This window comes from Globicephala melas, chromosome 14 (genome assembly GCF_963455315.2).
Source record: "Globicephala melas chromosome 14, mGloMel1.2, whole genome shotgun sequence".
NCBI classification, from domain to species: Eukaryota; Metazoa; Chordata; class Mammalia; order Artiodactyla; family Delphinidae; genus Globicephala; species Globicephala melas.
Window position 1 is genome coordinate 36,762,116 of NC_083327.1, and position 18,948 is coordinate 36,781,063.

Consider the following 18,948-nt stretch of genomic DNA (forward strand, 5'->3'; position numbering starts at 1 on the left):
TTGAAGTGACCAGGAAAATGCTCTGTCTTGGCTGGGTGGTCCTTCCTGTTGGGCGGAACCAGCTGCAGGGCTTGGTGCTCACTGAAGCAGGGTGGGTGCAGGGAGAGGTGTGGACAGAGGGGCTGGGAATGATGAACCATTCGTGGTCAGGACCTGTTGCTATGGTGACACAATGTGAGAACAAATGGTACACTCACATATACACAGGTTTAAGTGTCTTAATCCATGCCAGAAAACATGCAAAATTAAACGCGTCGTTTCTTTGAGATGGAGCTATGGAAGCACATTTGGACTGGAGGTCAGGCCTCGCTCAGTCCCAGGGAGGCCTCTGAGCTGGGTCTGGGTGTCCCAGAGAGAAGGCCCCTGAATCCTGCCGTAAGCACCTTGAAGAGGGGTTTTGGGGCAGGACAGGGCTGAGGAAGAGGAGAGAAAGGAAACAGGAAACAGTGCACTGAGTCAGGCTTAAAATTCTCAGGCTTTGGAGGGAAGCAGCAGCTCTGCACAGGCTGCCTGGGGGCAGTGGAAGCTCAGGACGGCTTCCTCCTCAGTGGGGCGGGGGCCTCGAGCTGTGGTGACAAGACTGAAGAACTAACAGAACTGACAAGACTTCCAACCTTGCTGGGTGGTATCAGAGGAAGGGTACCAGCGCACCTCTGGACATCAGTTTCTTCATCCTGAAAATGGGAGAGCGCCACCTGACCTGCATCCTCTGAGCATGTAGGGCAGCGGCGGCAGCGGTAGTGGCAGCGGGGTAGGTGAGCGCAGCAGGTGAGGGGGCTGGGGTCAGCTCTGTGGTGTACAGAGGGAAGGGGGCCCAGGACCCTGGGTATGCGGCGATCAGAGGGGCCCCCATCAGCTCTGAGTGTGCTCCTAGGGAGGGGTGAGCGTTGGTGGGATTTGGCGTAGCCGTCAGCTTGTTCTTGGACGTCTTGGTGTTGGCTTTGGCACACTCTAGCCTCAGGGTCTGCGGGGTCTCAGGATCAAAGCGAATACTGTTCAACGCCTTCTGGGCGGCTTCTGCTCCTGCCCGGTCGTCAAAGGTCGTAAAACCAGCAGGCTGCCTCGATGTGAGCTTGATCGGGGATGCTTCATACCCCTTGCACGGCCTGAAGAGCAGGTAGAGTTCTTTGGGTTGAATGTCCACAGGGAGGCCACTGGCGAGGGTCCGGAGCGCCTCCTCCGTGCGAGCCGTGCGGGCGCTGAGCGCGCAGTCCGGCATCAGGTTGCTCGCGGTGCTGGGGGTGGGGTGTGGTGGCGGTGACAGGGGCAGCCAGCGGGTCCGGCTGGAGTCGCATCAGGCTTCGAGGGCGCGGGAGACGGGGAGGGGGTGCGGCGGACGTGGCGCTGGGAACCCCGGCCGAGCCGTGGTGGCCGCCGCCTCCGCCTTTTCCCTGCGACCGGCGAGTCTTGCCTTCCTTTTATCACGGAATGGTAATAGACCTTTTACTGGTCTGCGCTCTTCTCTCTGGTCGGCACTGAGCCTTTACCCACTGTTTAATTCCCCACATAGGGCCTGACAGTAGTGGGCGTTGGGCGGCTACTTACTGGTTAGATGGATAAATGAATGAAGCCAGAATTGTCACCTAGGGCTATAGCAGAAAAAGGCTTGGAAACCGAGGTAAGTGGTTTGAACTATATCCCCTAGGCCAGGATTTTCCAAACTGTACCTTATGACCTATTAGTGGATTGTGAGATCAATTTAGTGGTTTGCAATAATTTTTTATGTGAAATAGAATTTTATAGAACAGAAGAATAGAATAGAATAGATCCGAGTGCATCGCAAGAAGCAAGGGTAAGTTTGTTTCCTAAAACTTTTACTTCAATTACACATATCATGCGTATATATGCACATCCTGAACTAGTATGTGTGCCTTGAGTTGTGATTATTTCTTCCAATAGATTAAGTCAAGAAGATTCTAAAGCTCCTGCTGTAACCACAGGGAAGCCGTTGGGAAGGGTTTCAATTAAGGACGTGATATGATCAGATCTGTGGTTTGGGAAACTTCCTCAGACCATGGCATGAAGGGTATTTTGACCAGCGATGGTGGCAATGGGAGCATCTGAAAAACTACTAGAGTCAACTGAGAAATGACAAGAAAGATAATGGCGTGGGATGGAAAGGAAGGGGTGGGAAGGAGAAATAGTGACTGACTGGAAGACGGTGCTTTTGAGGGGGTTGAGGTTTAAGATCTAGTACTATGGGCTTGATCTGGAATGCCGTAATTCAGGTAATGGAAACATCACAGCCAATGTCAATTCAGTAGGAGGAAAATCATTATACTAACTTTTGAATTGAATTGACTGATCCATTTGGTCGGAATAATTAGCCCACATTGATATGAATTGCTCTGGATGCTAAATATAGTAGTGACTAATGGGCTAGATTGTCCCAAGTATAAATTATCCATAACTAGTGTTTGAATCTAGTTGCTTAAACATTTAAGCTACTTTTATTATGCTATCACTACAGTGTATGAAATTATCTATGTTTTTGAGTGGGGAAATCAACCTACATAGCCCATTGCTTATGAATTATCTATAGTTTACTCACCTACCTCAAATTCTTTTCTGGAACAAGACAAATATGAGGGAAAAAAATCCAGTAATATGTAATTCATATAATTTAATAAGCATTGCATATGAGAATAAATATTATTTTTGTTTCTCTATATAATAATTATGTCTTCTCTCGCAAAGTCCTCATTCATCTGGAAGAACTATATAATGTTCTCAATTTACTACGGATGGGTAATGCTTAACCTGGGTGGTATGTGGATCACCATATCTTAGTTGTAGGACGGGACCGCCTCCAAGCAATCTGAATGTAAATCGGGTATGGGTGTTGTCCTGAATAGTTATTTAGGAGCAGAGGAGTAATGGTGGACGAAGGTGCAGCCAAGGAATGAGACAAAATAAAATGTATTAGTTTTTATGCATTAGATTAGTAAGCGAATGATAAAATAATGATTAAAGGCTCACATTAGAGCAACAACTCTTAAATTTTGACCCTTACCATTTAATATTTAGTCTTACGTGTTAAACTGGATGTTAAATTCCTAAAGGATGTTGTGGGCCCCGCATAGCACTTAGCAGTGCCCTGAGCCATGCTTACTGACTGAATGATATATTTATTAAAAATTACAATGTTGCCCATCAACAGACAATTGGCTTGAGGAGATGTGATATATAATGGAATATTACTCGGCCATGAAAAGAATGAAATATTGCCATTTGCAGCAACATGGATAGGCTTAGAGAATATTATGCTTACTGAAATAAGTCAGAGAAAGATAAATACTCTATGATATCACTTATATGTGGAATCTAAAAAATAACACAAATGAATCTATAAACAGAACAGAAACAGATTCACAGACATAGAAAACAAATTTATGTTTACCAAAGTGGGGGAGGAGGGACAAATTAGGAATATGGAATTAACAGATAAAAACTACTATACATAAAACAGATAAGCAACAAGGAATTACTGTATAACATAGGGATTTATGCCCAATATCTTGAAATAACCTATAATGGAATATAATCTGCAAAAAAAAAAATCTGAATCACTATACTGTACACCTGAAACTGATATGATATTGTAAATCAACTATACTTCAATAAAAATAAATAAAATATTTTCAAACTCTTTAAAAAAATTCCAGTATTAATTTCCAATTACCACTAAATTCTTTTTATAGCTAAAATGAATTACTTGAATTAAAGCCATCTGCTTAAAGGTACAACTATAAAGTTAGGTGACTTTTAAAAAAAACATAATGAAATATAAATTATGTTGTTCCTCAAAGTTGAAACTCCAGAAGGCTACACACTTGTTGAACAATAATGTAATTACTCAAAATGAAACAGGAGGGAAGGAGGCAGGGCACAGCCTTTGAAAGAATGACATAGCCTGAGGACATGACATAAACTGATTAGAACCAAATAGGTCCAAAATGGTGGACAAGTCAACTTCCACTAGACCTTGAGCCTCAGTATACGCCCACGTCAGCAAGCTGAATGACACACCCACAGGCGCCATGACAGTTCCATAAGGATCAAAAAGTGGGCAGTGGCCCAATTCCTAGAAATCCCCTCCCCTTCCTAAAATAGCTGGAGTACTCCTCCCACTCTTTAGCCTATGAAATTTATATATCTTTATATCTTATTTATATATCTTTATATCTCTCCACTCCTATAAAAACTGAAAAGGCCATACCCTGGGGCCTTTCTCACCTTCTGAGATGGCCCACACTCTGTCTGTGGAGTGTGTTTCTCTCTAAATAAATTCACTTCTTACCTAACACTTTGTCTCTCACTGAATTCTTTCTGCAATGAAACGTCAAGAACCTGACCTTCGTTAAGTCCTGAAACCAGGTGTGTGATCTCAGTTGGAAGACTGTGGGTTTTGGCTCGGGTTCGAGTCCCAGCTGTGTGGGTTCAAGTCCCAATCTGAGGTGCATGGTTTCAAAAGCATCAGCAAACTCTTTTGCAATTGCCTTTAAAGCCAATTTAAGAAACATACAAGAAAAACAATTCACTTTATAAATACGACTAATTTCTGTTACCCCTCCCACTGGAAAAAAAATACATATTTGGATTGTTCATTTTATTCATCATATTTGGCTTTAGATAACTCTTGGTTGTGTGTGTGTGGTTTTTTGTGTGTGTGTGGTACGTGGGCCTCTCGCTGCTGTGGCCTCTCCCATTGCGGAGCACAGGCTCCGGACGCGCAGGCTCAGCAGCCATGGCTCACGGGCCCAGCCACTCCGCGGCATGTGGGATCTTCGCGGACTGGGACACGAACCCGCGTCCCCTGCATCGTCAGGCGGACTCTCAACCACTGCGCCACCAGGGAAGCCCTCTTGGTTGTGTTTTTAAAAAATGTCCTTGAAGAATAAATTTGTAGCCATTAAATGTACTGAAATAAACATGACATAGGATCATTGTAATATACTAAATCTCCATATTGAGAAATTTTTAAAATTGTATTGAAGTATAGTTGATTTACAGTATTTGTTAATTTCTGCTGTACAGCAAAGTGACTCAGTTATACATACATACATATATATATATATATATATATATATATATTCTTTTCCATCATGGTTTATCACAGGATATTGAATATGGTTCCCTGGGCTATACAGTAGGACCATGTTGTTTATCCATCCTATATATAATAGTTTGCATCTGCTAATCCCAAACTCCCAATCCTTCCCTCCCCTCCCCTCCCTTCCCCTTGGCAACCACAAGTTTGTTCTCTATGTCGTTGAGTCTGTTTCTGTTTCATAGATAGTTTCACTTGTGTTGTATTTTAGACTCAAAATATAAGTAATATCATATAGTGTTTGTCTTTCTCTTTCTGACTTACTTTGCTTAGTATTATAATCTCTAGGTCCATCCATGTTGCTGCAAATGGCATTATTTCATTCTTTTTCATGGCTGAGTAATATTCCATTGTATATGTATATATCATACCTTCTTTATCCATTCATCTGTCAATGGACTTTTTTTTTTAAACATCTTTATTGGAGTATAATTGCTTTACAGTGGTGTGTTAGTTTCTGCTGTATAACAAAATGAATCAGCTATACATATACATACATCCCCATATCTCCTCCCTCTTGCGTCTCCCTCCCACCCTCCCTATCCCACCCCTCTAGGTGGACACAAAGCACGGAGCTGATCTCTGTGTGCTATGCAGCTGCTCCCCACTAGCTATCTATTTTACATTTGGTACTGTATATATGTCCATGCCACTCTCTCACTTCGTCCCAGCTTACCTTTCCCCCTCCCCGTGTCCTCAAGTCCATTCTCTATGTCTGCGTCTTTATTCCTGTCCTGCCCCTAGGTTCTTCAGAACCATTATTATTATTTTTATTTTTAGATTCCATATATATGTGTTAGCATATGGTATTTGTTTTTCACTTGCTGACTTACTTCACTCTATATGACAGTCTCTAGGTCCATCTACCTCACTACAAATAACTCAATTTCGTTTCTTTTTATGGCTGAGTAATATTCCATTGTATATATGTGCCACATCATCTTTATCCATTCATCTGTCGATGGACACTTAGGTTGCTTCCATGTCTTGGCTATTGTAAATAGTGCTGCTGTGAACATAGGGGTGCATGTATGTTTTCGAATTATAGTTTTGTCTGGGTATATACCCAGGAGTGGAATTGCTGGATCATATGGCAACTGTATTTTTAGTTTTTTGAGGCACATCCATACTGTTTTCCACAGTGGCTGTACCTATTTACATTCCCACCAACAGTGTAAGAGGGTTCCCTTTTCTCCAAACCCTCTCCAGCATTTATTATTTGTAGATTTTTTAATGACGGCCATTCTGACTGGTGTGAGGTGATACCTCATTGTAGTTTTAATTTGCATTTCTCTAATAATTAGCAATGATGAGCATCTTTTCATGTGCATAATTGGCCATCTGTATGTCTTTTTTGGAGAAATAGCTATTTAGGTCTTCTGCCCATTTTTCAATTAGGTTGTTTGTTTTATTCTTATTGAATTGTACGTGCTGTTTGTATATTTTGGAAATTAAGCCCTTATAGGTCTCATCATTGGCAAATATTTTCTCCCAGTCCGTAGGTTGTCTTTTCATTTTGTTTTTGGTTGCCTTTGCTGTGCAAAAGCTTATAAGCTTGATTAGGTCCCATTTGTTTATTTTGTTTTTTATTTCTATTGCCTTGGGAGACTGACCTAAGAAAACATTTGTATGATTTATGTCAGAGAATGTTTTGCCTATGTTCTCTTCTAGGAGTTTTATGGTGTCTTGTCTTATATTTAAGTCTTTAAGCCATTATGAGTTTATTTTTGTGTATGGTGTGAGGGTGTGTTCTAACTTCATTGATTTACATGTGGCTATCCAACTTTCCCAACACAACTTGCTGAAGAGACTGTCTTTTCTCCATTGTATATTCTTGCCTCCTTTGTCAAAGATTAGTTGTCCATAGGTGTGTTGGTTTACTTCTGGGCACTCTATTCTGTTCCATTGATCTGTATGTCTGTTTTTGTGCCACATATTGAGAAATCTTAAACCGTGTATACAGGCTGAAACTGTATAGTGAGGATTGTCTATAATTAACCCATGGACCACTCTCTTTAGGCATTCTTTCTTTTAAAAAATTTATTTATTTATTTATTTTTGGCCGCTTTGGGTGTTCGTTGCTGCACGCGGGCCCTCTCTAGTTGCAGCGAGCGGGGGCTACTCCTTGTTGCAGTGTGCAGGCCTCCCGTTGCAGTGGCTTCTCTTGTTGCAGAGCACGGGCTCTAGGCGCACAGGCTTCAGTAGTTGTGGCATGCAGGCTCAGCATTTGTGGCTCGCAGCTCTAGAGCACAGGCTCGGTAGCTGTGGTGCACGGACATCGTTGCTCCGCGGCATGTGGGATCCTCCTGGACCAGGGCCCGAACACGTGTCCCCTGCATTGGCAGGCGGACTCCCAACCACTGCACCACCAGGGAAGCCCTCTCTAGGCATTAAGTTTGCTCAAGCATTAATATTAATAATACACCAATAAAGGGGAGAATTTTTACCGTGCATCTCCTAGGACCCAAAGTTGGTTAATGACAACTATGTTTGTAATATTAGCATCACCAGATGCCACAGCAGTTTGATTAAATGTAGATAGGAGAACAACTATGTTTTGTGACTATAAGCAAACATCTAGGTACACTTCAACATGTCTCCTAAGTACAAGAATAATCTCCTACGTAACCACAGTATAATTACTACACTCAGAAAATCCAGCATTGATACAATACCATCATCTAACATAAATCCATATTCAGATATCCCCAACTGTCCATAGGCCACATGTTTTGAATCCAAAATTGAGAATCCCTCCCAGAAAGAAGTTCTCTACCACTAGGATTATATCTTTCACCTTCTTATCTGCCATATTCCTTGCACCACAAAAAGAAAACTCTTGGTTTGCTCTCATCTCTGCTGAATTTCAGGTCAGCTATTCTTTGTGGAATGTTTCCAAGCCAGCTATCCATTTGTATCTATTTTTGAGACGTTTAATATGTATTTGGGTAATTAATGGGTTAAAGTCCACTTCTCCCACAAGACTGTTTCACAAGGATAGTGAGTGTTTCCTCCAGCCCCAAATGTATTTCCAGGTGCAAGTGCTTGGTGCACAGTAGGTTTTCAAGAAATATTTTTGGAATGAATGAATATATAAAGTGTTTAAGTTGGCAGAATGCCTGTATTGTCTTTATATCTCTCTGCATCCCATAGAGTGGGCCCTCAATGGGAGTTTAACAGACCTTTGTAAAGTGAAAATATTCAGCACCATAGCTGGAAGTATGTTCTGACTATTTCCTTTGCACTTTCCTTTGATATTTAATAACATTTAAAGAGCAGAAGAGGTATACAGGGAATGCTGAATTTGATCTCCAATTCAGTACACCGAGATGTAGGAATTTATTAACTATGGGGAGAATCATTGCTGTGACAATGGAAAAATTAATTTTTCATAATTTTCATATATTAAACTATCATTTATTATGCACTTACTAAGTGTCAAACACTGTGCTAACTACTTCACATGCATTGAAAATTTTTATTATTATATTTTTAAAGATAAGTTTTACTGAGGTATACTTGACATTCAGTAAAATTCATACCTTTTGGTGTACAGTTCCATGAATTTTGACAAATGCTTTAGTCATGTAACTAACTACCATTACAATCATGATATAGAATATGAATATTTCCATCCCCCCAAATCCTCTTATGTTCCCTATTAACACACGTCACTTACCTTCCTACTTTAGTATATTTTTCTCATTTTTTAAAATAAATTTGTTTATTTTATCTATTTATTTTTGGCTGCATTGGGTCTTTGTTGCTGCGTGGGCTCTCTCTAGTTGCAGCGAGCAGGTGCTACTGTTCGTTGTAGTGTGTGGGCTTCTCTTGTTGCGGTGGCTTCTCTTGTTGCGGAGAATGAGCTCTAGGTGTGCGGGCTTCAGTAGTTGTGTCACGTGGGCTCAGTAGTTGTGGCTCGTGGGCCCTAGAGCTCAGGCTCAGTAGTTGTGGCACGCGGGCTTGGTTGCTCTGCAGCATGTGGGATCTTCCCAGACCAGGGCTCGAACCCATGTCCCCTGCATTGGCAGGCAGACTCTTAACCACTGCACCACCAGGGAAGCCCCTTTCCCATTTTTTTTGGAGAAGAAAAACTGAGGCTAAGAGCAGTTGAGTAATTTATTCAGAGTTACATAATTAGTAAGTGGCAGAGCTTGGACTCCAGCCAAGGTCTGTCTGACTCTAAATCACAAGATTTAAGTATGCCACCCTGCCGTTACTACTTTGTGGTATTCCACTTGCTCAGCATTGTATTTCCCATTTTGTTACACAATGGCCATAGAGCTGTAACAACAAGAGGAAATTAAAATGAACCTTTCAAAAATACTAAGAATATGGTAAATGAATTACAAGATAAATTTTATGTCAAACTAGAGGTATATACTCTATTGCATAAGATTAAAAGCAAGTAAATTTTTGGTTCGTTGATATGGTAGTAAATATTTTAGTAGTTGTGAGTTTTAACTTTACTTCACAACTGAGGACTCTATTAGCCACTTGAATCTAGGAATATCCTAGGATAAAATTTGGGGGTTTGTCGCTGCCTGACATGTCAGACCCAGACAGTTCCTGTCCTCAGGTAGCTTACCACTGAATCTCAGATAAAACGATTACCTGCATTATGGTTTTATTTAGAGTTCTAACATGATGCATCTTAGCCTAAATCAGTTACAGAGTGTTTTGCTGAATTAGATAAATTAAAAATCTACTTAAAAATAATTTTAATAGATGGAACAGGGAATCCTCAAAGTAGCCTTAATATAATAAACATTTTGTATTTGTAGTATATTAGAAAGACAGTGTTCAATTTAACTACTAAATTTGGGGGTGGTTTGTTATGCAGCAAAAGACAACAGAAAACTGATACAGGTACTAGCTTATTGGTCTGTTCAAGCAGGAAGATCAAGTCGCATTTTTGAAGTCTCCAAATTACAAATTAGCTGCATTTTATAAGTCAGTTGTTTAAAATTTAGAGTATATTGTCTCATAGAAACAGATGCATTTTCTTACCAAGTAGTTTGGAATAATTGAATCTTTATGTGGTAGTTCAGGATTTTTCCATTGCCTACATTCATTGCACATCTCTGAGGTTAAGATACAAAAGGTGCTCACAACTGAGTTGGCTGTTTATTGACCTTGTGCCAGGTCACTGCTTTTTTTTAAGCAAATGTTTTTAGACAAAAAACTAGTGGCTTAAAACTGCACTATTTATTTGGCTCATGAATCTGCTGGGCAGTCCTGGTCTGGGACAGGCTTAGCTGATCTCCAATGGCTCTTTCGTGTGTCAGGGATCAGTTGGTGGCTTGACTGGGTATTGGCTTGTCCCAGATAATCTCACTCATATTTCTGATGGTTTGCTGTCTGTTCGTTGGGGGTAATAGGGGTGACTTAGCCACACATCTCTCATAATCCTGTAGGCTAGTTTAGGTATGTTCATAGAGCAGCAGGATTCCAAGAGAAGCAAGGAACTAAGCCCCAAAGTGCAAGTTCTTTTCAAGTACTGCTTGCATCACATGTGCTAATGTTTCATTTGCCAAAATAAGTCACATAACTCACTTAGATTTAAGGAGTGAGTAAATGGATTCTACTTCTTTATGGGAAGAGTGGAGAATTATGGGCATTTTTACAGTTTACCTCAATGTCAACTTAAATTCAGATAGAAAATATAAGAGAAGGCTAAAGAAAGAAATAAAAAATCAGTGTAGGTTAGAGACAGCTGGCCTCTTGACCTCATTCTCTGTTGGAGAATGAGAAGAGATGTTAAATGCACCTGAGATTGCTGGATAGAGGGAGAAGAGTACAAAGGGCATAATAAGATAGAGGACCCAGCTTCTATCTATCTATAAAATCTTGAAGATAGGCATCACATGACGTTGCCAAAGGGATGCACTTTGCCCCAGACAACCTCCTACCTCTTTAACTGCACTGTCTGCCCTCTGTTGTGTGTAGGCTCCCCCTTACCTGCAAAGCACGTAAATGTCAGTGTTACTCAGGGTTTTGTCCTTGCTCCTCCTTTATCCTTATTCTACACATTTGCCCTAGGTAATTTCACCTGATTTCACAGTATCAGCTTCCACCTATTCAGTGATGAAGTCCAAATCTACGTATGTAGCCCTGACCTGTGGCCTCCATAACCATATGTTCAATGAATTCTTAGACATCTGTGCCTATATAGCCTCCAAGCCCTTCAGCCTCAATATGTTCAAAACCAAATTTATTTTCATGCCCAGAGACCCTGATCTTTCTCCTGCTTTCCTGTTTTTAGTTAATGGTTTCACCTTCATCCATTTACCTAAGCTAAAAATCTAACCTCATTGTCATTCTTGATTACTTCTTCTCTATTTACTACAATTCCTGGTGATTCCATCTCCTACATGATTTTGTATCCATCCCCTTCAGTCCATTTCCACCCCATCGCCTTGGTGTGGACTCTCATCACCCCTCCCCGACCTCTTGCAGCAACCTCTTAACTGGTCTTCCTCAAATATTTTCACCTTTCTAGTTTTTCGCTACTCCATTCCATTCAGGGACGTTGTAAGTCCCAAGTTTGTTCATGTCACTCTATTTAAAAATGTAAGCTGGGCTTCCCTGGTGGCGCAGTGGTTGAGAGTCCACCTGCTGATGCAGGGGACACGGGTTCTTGCCCCGGTCCGGGAAGATCCCACATGCTGCAGAGCGGCTGGGCCTGTGAACCATGGCCGCTGAGCCTGCACATCCGGAGCCTGTGCTCCGCAACGGGAGAGGCCACAACAGTGAGAGGCCCGCATACCGCAAAAAAAAGAAGAAAAAAATGTAAGCTGGGTCCCTATTGCCTACAAAGCTAAATCCCAATTCCTTAAAAGCATGGCTCACCAAGTGCTTAGCAATCTGGGCCCACCTGATCATACCAGCATCATCTCCTCCCTTCCTGCCCCACCCCATCCCCTTTTATCCAACCTCACTGAACTTCTCACTATTCCCCACCAACACATGCACCTTGCACAATGCTGGGCTTTGGCCCATGTTGTTTACCCTTTCTGGATTACCAGCCCTCTCTTCTCTATCTGATAAATTCTTATTCATCAGCACAGCTCATCAACCTGTCACCTCCCTGCTGATGACTTCCCAGAGCCATCCAGAGTTAGTCACTTGTTCTGTGTTCCCATAGTCTTTTGCCCTTTCCTTCGGCAGTGACCATCTTGTGTGCTTTTGGCTGCCTAGGTTCTTTTGAGTATCGGTGTTATGTTTGGCAAATTTTGAGCCACATGAATTCCATCTCTCTGAAGTAGAACCCAGAAATCTCAAATTTCCCTTGCAGCTAAGAAGCCATTAAAGGATCTGAGCTCCCTCAATCAGATGTACCTGAACGGAACTTTTTTTTTAGAAGTGAGCGTTAGTGTGTAAGGGGGCAAGGTGTGGGGCTGATCTTCGGTCAAGAGTGATCAGAACAAATCTTTGATTCTTGGGATGGCAGTAGCAGAGCTGCCTGTGTGTAGCCCCTACTGCGAGAGGTGATAAGTGTGGTGTTTGCTAGACCAGCTCTCAGGAGTGGCTGGACATGTTTGGGCTTCAGAGTCTGGCTCTCTAGCTTTGTGGGATAGTCTGTGAGCCATCTCACATGCCATGATAAGTTAATTTATTGCTTAAACAAGCCTAAGTTTGTCTACTTTTGCAGTGACTGGAAAACAGTGAAACACTTTGGTTAGAACATATCAAGTTTTATGGTACAAGTTGTATTTTATCAAGTTGTATTTAAGTGTCTATTTCCCTCACTAGATTAATCACAAGTACTGTATTTTAGGTCTCCTATACATAGTTCTAATTTCTTATCACTCAGATAAAAAAATCTATATTGGGTGCCAACTCTGTGCCATGCACCGTGCTAGTCACTGGGGATATAATAGTAAAAAAGACCCATGCGATCTTTGCTCTTACAAACTAAACAGTCTACAAGATCTGTGCCTGAAACATTCTAGGTATCCAGTTAGTTTAAATACCAATTCATTTGATTAATTATTTCAATGAATGGATATTTACATTTTGAAAATGTAAAAATAAATGAGAAATGTTCTTGTGTTTCTCTCAGGCTAATAGGAGACACATACGTAAACAAATCATGTCCGTGCGATATGGACAGTGTGATAACTGAAATATGTTCCAGATTCCTTGATGGTAGAAGGGAATAGCATGAAGAATCTGCTTGGAGGAGTCAGGAATGAAAGAATGAATTACTGAACTTGTAATATTTGAGCAAGTGTGCTTGAGAAGATGTCCTCTTTTTTCCCTTTAACTTCTCTTTTCCCTCCTTCCCTCTTCCTTTCTCTTCCTTTTTTCTTGCTGATCCCTTTGCCCTTTAAGATTCAACTCAAGGGGCTTCCCTAGTGGCACAGTGGTTAAGAATCCACCTGCCAATGCAGGGGACACAGGTTCGAGCCCTGGTCCGGGAAGATCCCACATGCCGCGGAGCAACTAAGCCCGTGCACCACAACTACTGATCCTGCGCTCTAGAGTCCATGAACCACAACTACTGAAGCCCACGCGCCTATGCTCTGCAACAAGGGAAGCCACCGCAATGAGAAGCCCATGCACCGCAACGAAGAGTAACCCCTGCTCGCCGCATCTAGAGAAAGCCCGTGCGCAGCAACAAAGAGCCAACACAGCCACAAATAAATAAATAAATAAATAAGATTCAACTCAAGGGCTACTTTTATAATAAACCTTTACTGACCACTCCTCTTCCTCCCTCCCAAACTCCCAGGCTGGGTTAGTAATGTTTCCAAACTCCCATAAGGCCTGGTATGTACCTCTACTAATTCTCTTACCCTTTGACGTATATCATCTATGTGTCTGTCAGTCACCAACCACCCTTCCCCCCCAAGTCAAGGCCTGGCACATAATTAGTACTCAGTAAATTCAATAAATGTTTCTTGAGGAAATATAAATTAAGACTACAGTGGGATAACATTACACCTCCATCAAAATGGCTGAAATTTTAAAAATTGATATCAAGTGTTGATGAAAATATAGAAAAACTGGAAGTTTTAAACATTGCTGAAAGGAGAATAAATTGATACAACCATTTTGGAAAATGTTTTGGCAAAATCGATTGACGCTGAACATACGCCCACCGTGTTACCCAGAGGCTGAGCCCCTGGGTACATATCCAAAAGAAATGGATGCTTATAGTGCAACAGGTTCACACCAGCTTTATTCGTAATAGCCCCAATCTCGAAACACCTAAATGTCCATCCACAGTAGAACAGACAAGCGAATTGTGGTATATTTATATCATGGGAGAGTACACAATAATTTTTTTAAATGAAAAACTGCTATGTGAAGCAATGTGGATGATTCTCATAGACTAATACTGAGCAAAAGAAACCAGAGACAAAGAGGTACATCTTGTGATTCCACTTCAGTGAAGTTCCAGAAGAGTCAAAATTAATCTCTGGTGATATAAATTGAAATAATGGTAAACTTTTACAGAAGGGAGGGGTAAGGCAGTGGAAGGGGACAGGAGAGGGACTAAGGTGGTTTGGGAAATATTCTATATTTTTATAATGGTATATTTAAAATCCACATACAGAAGGATTTTCTAAGGCAATGTCAACTGTCCTTTTTAAAAACATTTTATACCCCCAACCACATAAATATGTAAATATTTGAGTTATATACTTAATGGTTTGTGCTTTTTTTTACTATATGTAGGATTACATTGATAAAAATGTAAATATAAAAATAAATAAAAATGAATGTTCTTGAATGAATGAATGAATAAGTTGGGTCTTCAAAGAGCAAAGAAAGAAGTATTACAGTGTAAGAGGGACTTGTACTGCATTGAATTTTAAAGCAGTACTTGGTTCTTCAGCACTTTATACTCCAATAATGCCCAAAGTGAATTGCTCATGGACTTCTTTTGCTTAAATATTAGTCCCCTTTGCTACTTAACCAGGATTGTGTGGTTAAAAAAGGAAATCATTAACAGTAAAACAGATGTCGGAGAGGCCTGTGGGACTGGCATTAATTCACAATGAGGGATCTATTAAGCCCTTGGGAACTGGGGAATATGCCTCATTCCCTTCAGTTTTTTATCCTTTTGTGCTTTATGAGGTGCAAGTACAAATTAATTTTTCAGACTCTTGAAGGGAGAGGAGAGGAGTTGGCACCCGTGATTACAAACAGGAACAGAAGCCATCCCTCACATGACATTGCTCAAGACACCTAAAGGGGAGAGGGATTAGTTCTAATTGCCGAGCAGCCCGGCCACGGGATGCGCCTCTCCCCATCCTTCTTTCAGGCGGGGCTCGTGGCTTAGCATTCTTCGTGCCAGCCTTGCGAAGGCCAAGAGTGACCAGCAACTCCTCAGACGACCGATGGCACATGCGTCAGAGGTGGTGTCAAAACCCGACCCGACTCTTGCTCCCACTAGGGTAGAGGATGCAGCGTCAGGAGACGCGGTTCCCAGGCTGTCCAGTAGGTGTCGCTGTCCCGCGGCCGCCGCGCTCCTCGAGGCCAGGGCCCGGGGGCGTGTCCTCCCTACCTTGGGACTCCGGCGCGCGCACCTCACCTGGCTCCCACCCCTTGCCTTCCGCGCCGCGGTCGGGTGGGGGGCGCGCTGTGCTGCGGTCCCGCGACCAGGGGGCGGGGTCGGACGGCGCGCTGGGAAAGGCGGGTCAGCTTGGCGCCCAGGTGCGTTCTTCCACAAGGACCGGGCGGCGGAGACGGCAGCATCCGAGCAGCCGGAGGAGGAAGCAGACGAGAAGATGCCACTGTCGCTGCCACCTCAGGGCGACCACGGGGAGTCCAGTCCGTCCAGGACCCCCAAGAAGCACGCCTCTTTCCATATCTGGCGCTCCAAGAAGAAACAGCAGCCTCCGCGGTCTGACTGTGGGGTGTTCATTCCGCACCCGCCCCCGGCGTCCTTCGGCGAGGCCAGGTAAGCCCCTCGCCGAGCTCCTCCCTCCCCCCAACAGTCTCACCTCCTCCTGCCCCCTTTCTACTCCTGCTGCGCTGACCCTGGAGTCCTCTCTACCGTCAGCCCGCTCGACCCCTCTCTGAGAAGGGGAAAGGCCCAGGGTCGTTTCCCCCGACAGGAGCGTAACGGGCTCCAAGGGGGGGATGTGGTGGCCGCTGCGTGTGACCGGGTTCCTCGCGGCTTCTAGCTCAGACCAAGCTCCAGCGAGAGGAACTTGTGCCCACACATGTGTTCTTTATTTTGACTGGCAAAGACTCTACACCAGAGTCTATACTATCAACTTGCTAACGAGAGCGTGTGGGTTGTGAAGGGTTATTACCATAACGAACGATGATCGGAGCTCCACCTGGGGATTCTGTAAGACTTGATAGTGGTGCCTGAATTGTGAAGAGTCCCACTCTTGCAGTTGTTATATCTCCATTGTCCTCAGAGGATCCGAATGGAGGAAGAAGTGGGAGGAATGGTTACCCCCATTTTATGCGTGGAGAATCTGAGACCAAAGGGTGAATGGCTTGTCCCCATTGGAATCAGTGGGAGAACCAGGCAGAACCTAGTTATTCAAAGTGTAACTGCCATTGTGCTTTTAAATTCTTTGCCATGATTTTGTGATGATTTTATCCTTTATGCATAATTATTCAATTATACTATCTGAACTGATGGATTCGTTGAACAATAATCAATTGGATGTAACAGTATTTTTATGGAGTACAGGTGTGTGAAGTATTTTTAATGAAGGACAGTTGGCAATATCCAGTATATCCTTCTGTATGTGTTTTTAAAACACACCTTTATGAACAATGAGAATAATAATGAATAATATAATAATAATAATAATAAAGGAATATTTTTCCTTTGTTTCTAAAAAAAGTCTTAATTTGCAACACATTTTCATTCATTTAGCAAATATTTTATTAACTAAGTGCTGGGATATCAAAAACAATGAGAGTGGTCTCTGTTATCAAAGACTTTTTAGTGTCTTGAGGAGCCCAAAAAGTAAACAGTGGGATAAGTGCTATGATAGTTGTTAGCATAGAGGAGGGGATCTAGGGAGGCTTCCTGGAGGAGGATGACTGAAGCGCTTTAGTCAGACAGAAAAGGGGGGGAGCAACAAGTTCCAGGCAGAGGTGCATTATGAGCATCGCCAACACTTGGAAGAATATGGTACTTTCTGAGAAGTACTTCCTGAACAGGTGGTTCAGGGCAGTCTATGTGTGAGGGCATAGGGAGAGGTGTGCTAAGAGAGAAGGTATTTTTTCTCATATTTATCATTCGCGGTAGTACTTGGTTGTAATAGGACATTTTTTTATCCACATAAAGACTTACTGTGCTTAACTACTAATTGAAATTTCTAACAAAATATGTTACTTAATAATGATGTATCCAACATAAAAGCATTTTTCCTATTACCTCAGTAAATATTTTAAAAACTTCCATAGTGGTGGTTCTTATTTGACCTAGTCACATCATTTCGTATCTATCAAATGAGATAATGCACAGCTGTAAACAATTTATTCAAACGCAAATACGTTTTAGATTGAAACTTAAAATAGGAGTCTTTGTTTCTCTCCTCGAGCTTCATGTATTTTAGTTCAGTCTTGAAGCATTCCATTCTTTCCTTCAGAACTATGATGAACTTTGTACTAACAAATGTCCTGAGAACTAAACTTACTGGTCTGTCTTTGGGATGTTTTTCTAGTTATACCATGTTTATAAATATTTTGTTTACTTCTGAGAGATTGTACCTGTTTCTAGTAAAGAGAGCAGCTAAAGCACCCTTAGGTTTCTGGCCCATCTTTGGCCAACGTGGCTCTCTTGAGCCATCTGCCCTGTACGTTCATTTCTGTCCAGGATTTGGAGGTGGTGGACCTCAGTTGGAATGTGCAGCACTCACTGTGGCCTTTGTTTCTACATAACGATGGGACAGTCAGGTGGCCACACTTATCTGCTGGTCATACACGATTAATATTGTGGGCTTTTAGAGCAAATGAAAGTGAATTTATGTCCTGGATGCGTGACCTTGCGCAAGTTACTTCACCTTTCTGAGTCTCAGTTTCTTCATATGGAAAATGGAGAAAAGAGTAATACTAACTTTGTAAGGCTGTCATGAATACCACATGATAATTCATGTGATTAAATGTAAAACTCTTATCACACTTCTGGACACAAAGTAGAAACTCAGTAAATGTAAAGCCATCATCACCATCACCACCACCACCACCACCACCACCACCACCATCATCATTATTATAAATGCAAAGGTCTAATGGGAGAAATGGAAAAAACAGGGTTGGGGAGGGGGAAAATGCTTCTCTTCCTAAAAGAGCTTTTACCACTCCAACGATGGTTCAAAGTTTATTGATGTCAGATTTCTGTATTCTGCAAATATTTGTGACTTTCAGTGTAGATGTTCTAAAATTCAGTGACTATTGCTTGCTTTCTTTACATAAAATAATTTGAACATGGCTGACTCTCTTCCTGAAATTCACCCTTAGAGGTTTTTTTCAGCTTGGTTTTGGTAAACATGTTAATATGTAATTTTCCATAGAAATAGAGCCTCGCCCTTCTGGGTCAGCCTCATCTCCTGTCTCGTCCATTCTGCTCTTGCCATCAGAGGGACCACGTTGGTGTGTGGAGAGGGCATGGCGAGCTATGGCCAGACTTTCCTTAGCAGCCATTAGTGGCACCATCATTTATTAGGTTTTGAATTATACTTCATTTTTTAAAAAATTTTTATTTATTTATTTTTGGCTGCGTTGGGTCTTTGTTGCTGCGTGCGGGCTTTCTCTAGTTGTGGTGAGCGGGGGCTACTCTTCGTTGCAGTGCGCGGGCTCCTCATTGCGGTGGCGTCTCTTGTTGCGGAGCACGGGCTCTAGGGGCACGGGCT

The 18,948-nt window shown here is 42.3% G+C and overlaps 2 protein-coding genes across 2 annotated transcripts in view; one reads left to right on the plus strand and one right to left on the minus strand.

Annotated features, from left to right (window-relative positions):
* Positions 1-588: 588 nt before the first annotated feature.
* LOC115866886 (RNA binding protein, mRNA processing factor 2-like) lies at positions 589-1,219 on the minus strand. Its single transcript, XM_030882789.2, has 2 exons — positions 701-1,219; positions 589-651 (listed from the first exon to the last, which is right to left on the minus strand). The coding sequence occupies exons 1-2, from the start codon at positions 1,217-1,219 to the stop codon at positions 589-591; spliced, it is 582 nt and encodes a 193-aa protein (XP_030738649.2).
* Positions 1,220-15,852: 14,633 nt separating this feature from the next.
* Positions 15,853-18,948, plus strand: part of CRYBG1 (crystallin beta-gamma domain containing 1) — a 214,282-nt gene continuing 211,186 nt past the window's right edge. The window contains exon 1 of the mRNA XM_030882915.2: positions 15,853-16,025. Coding sequence (XP_030738775.2) covers positions 15,853-16,025 — 173 coding nt within the window. The remainder of the gene's footprint in view (positions 16,026-18,948) is intronic.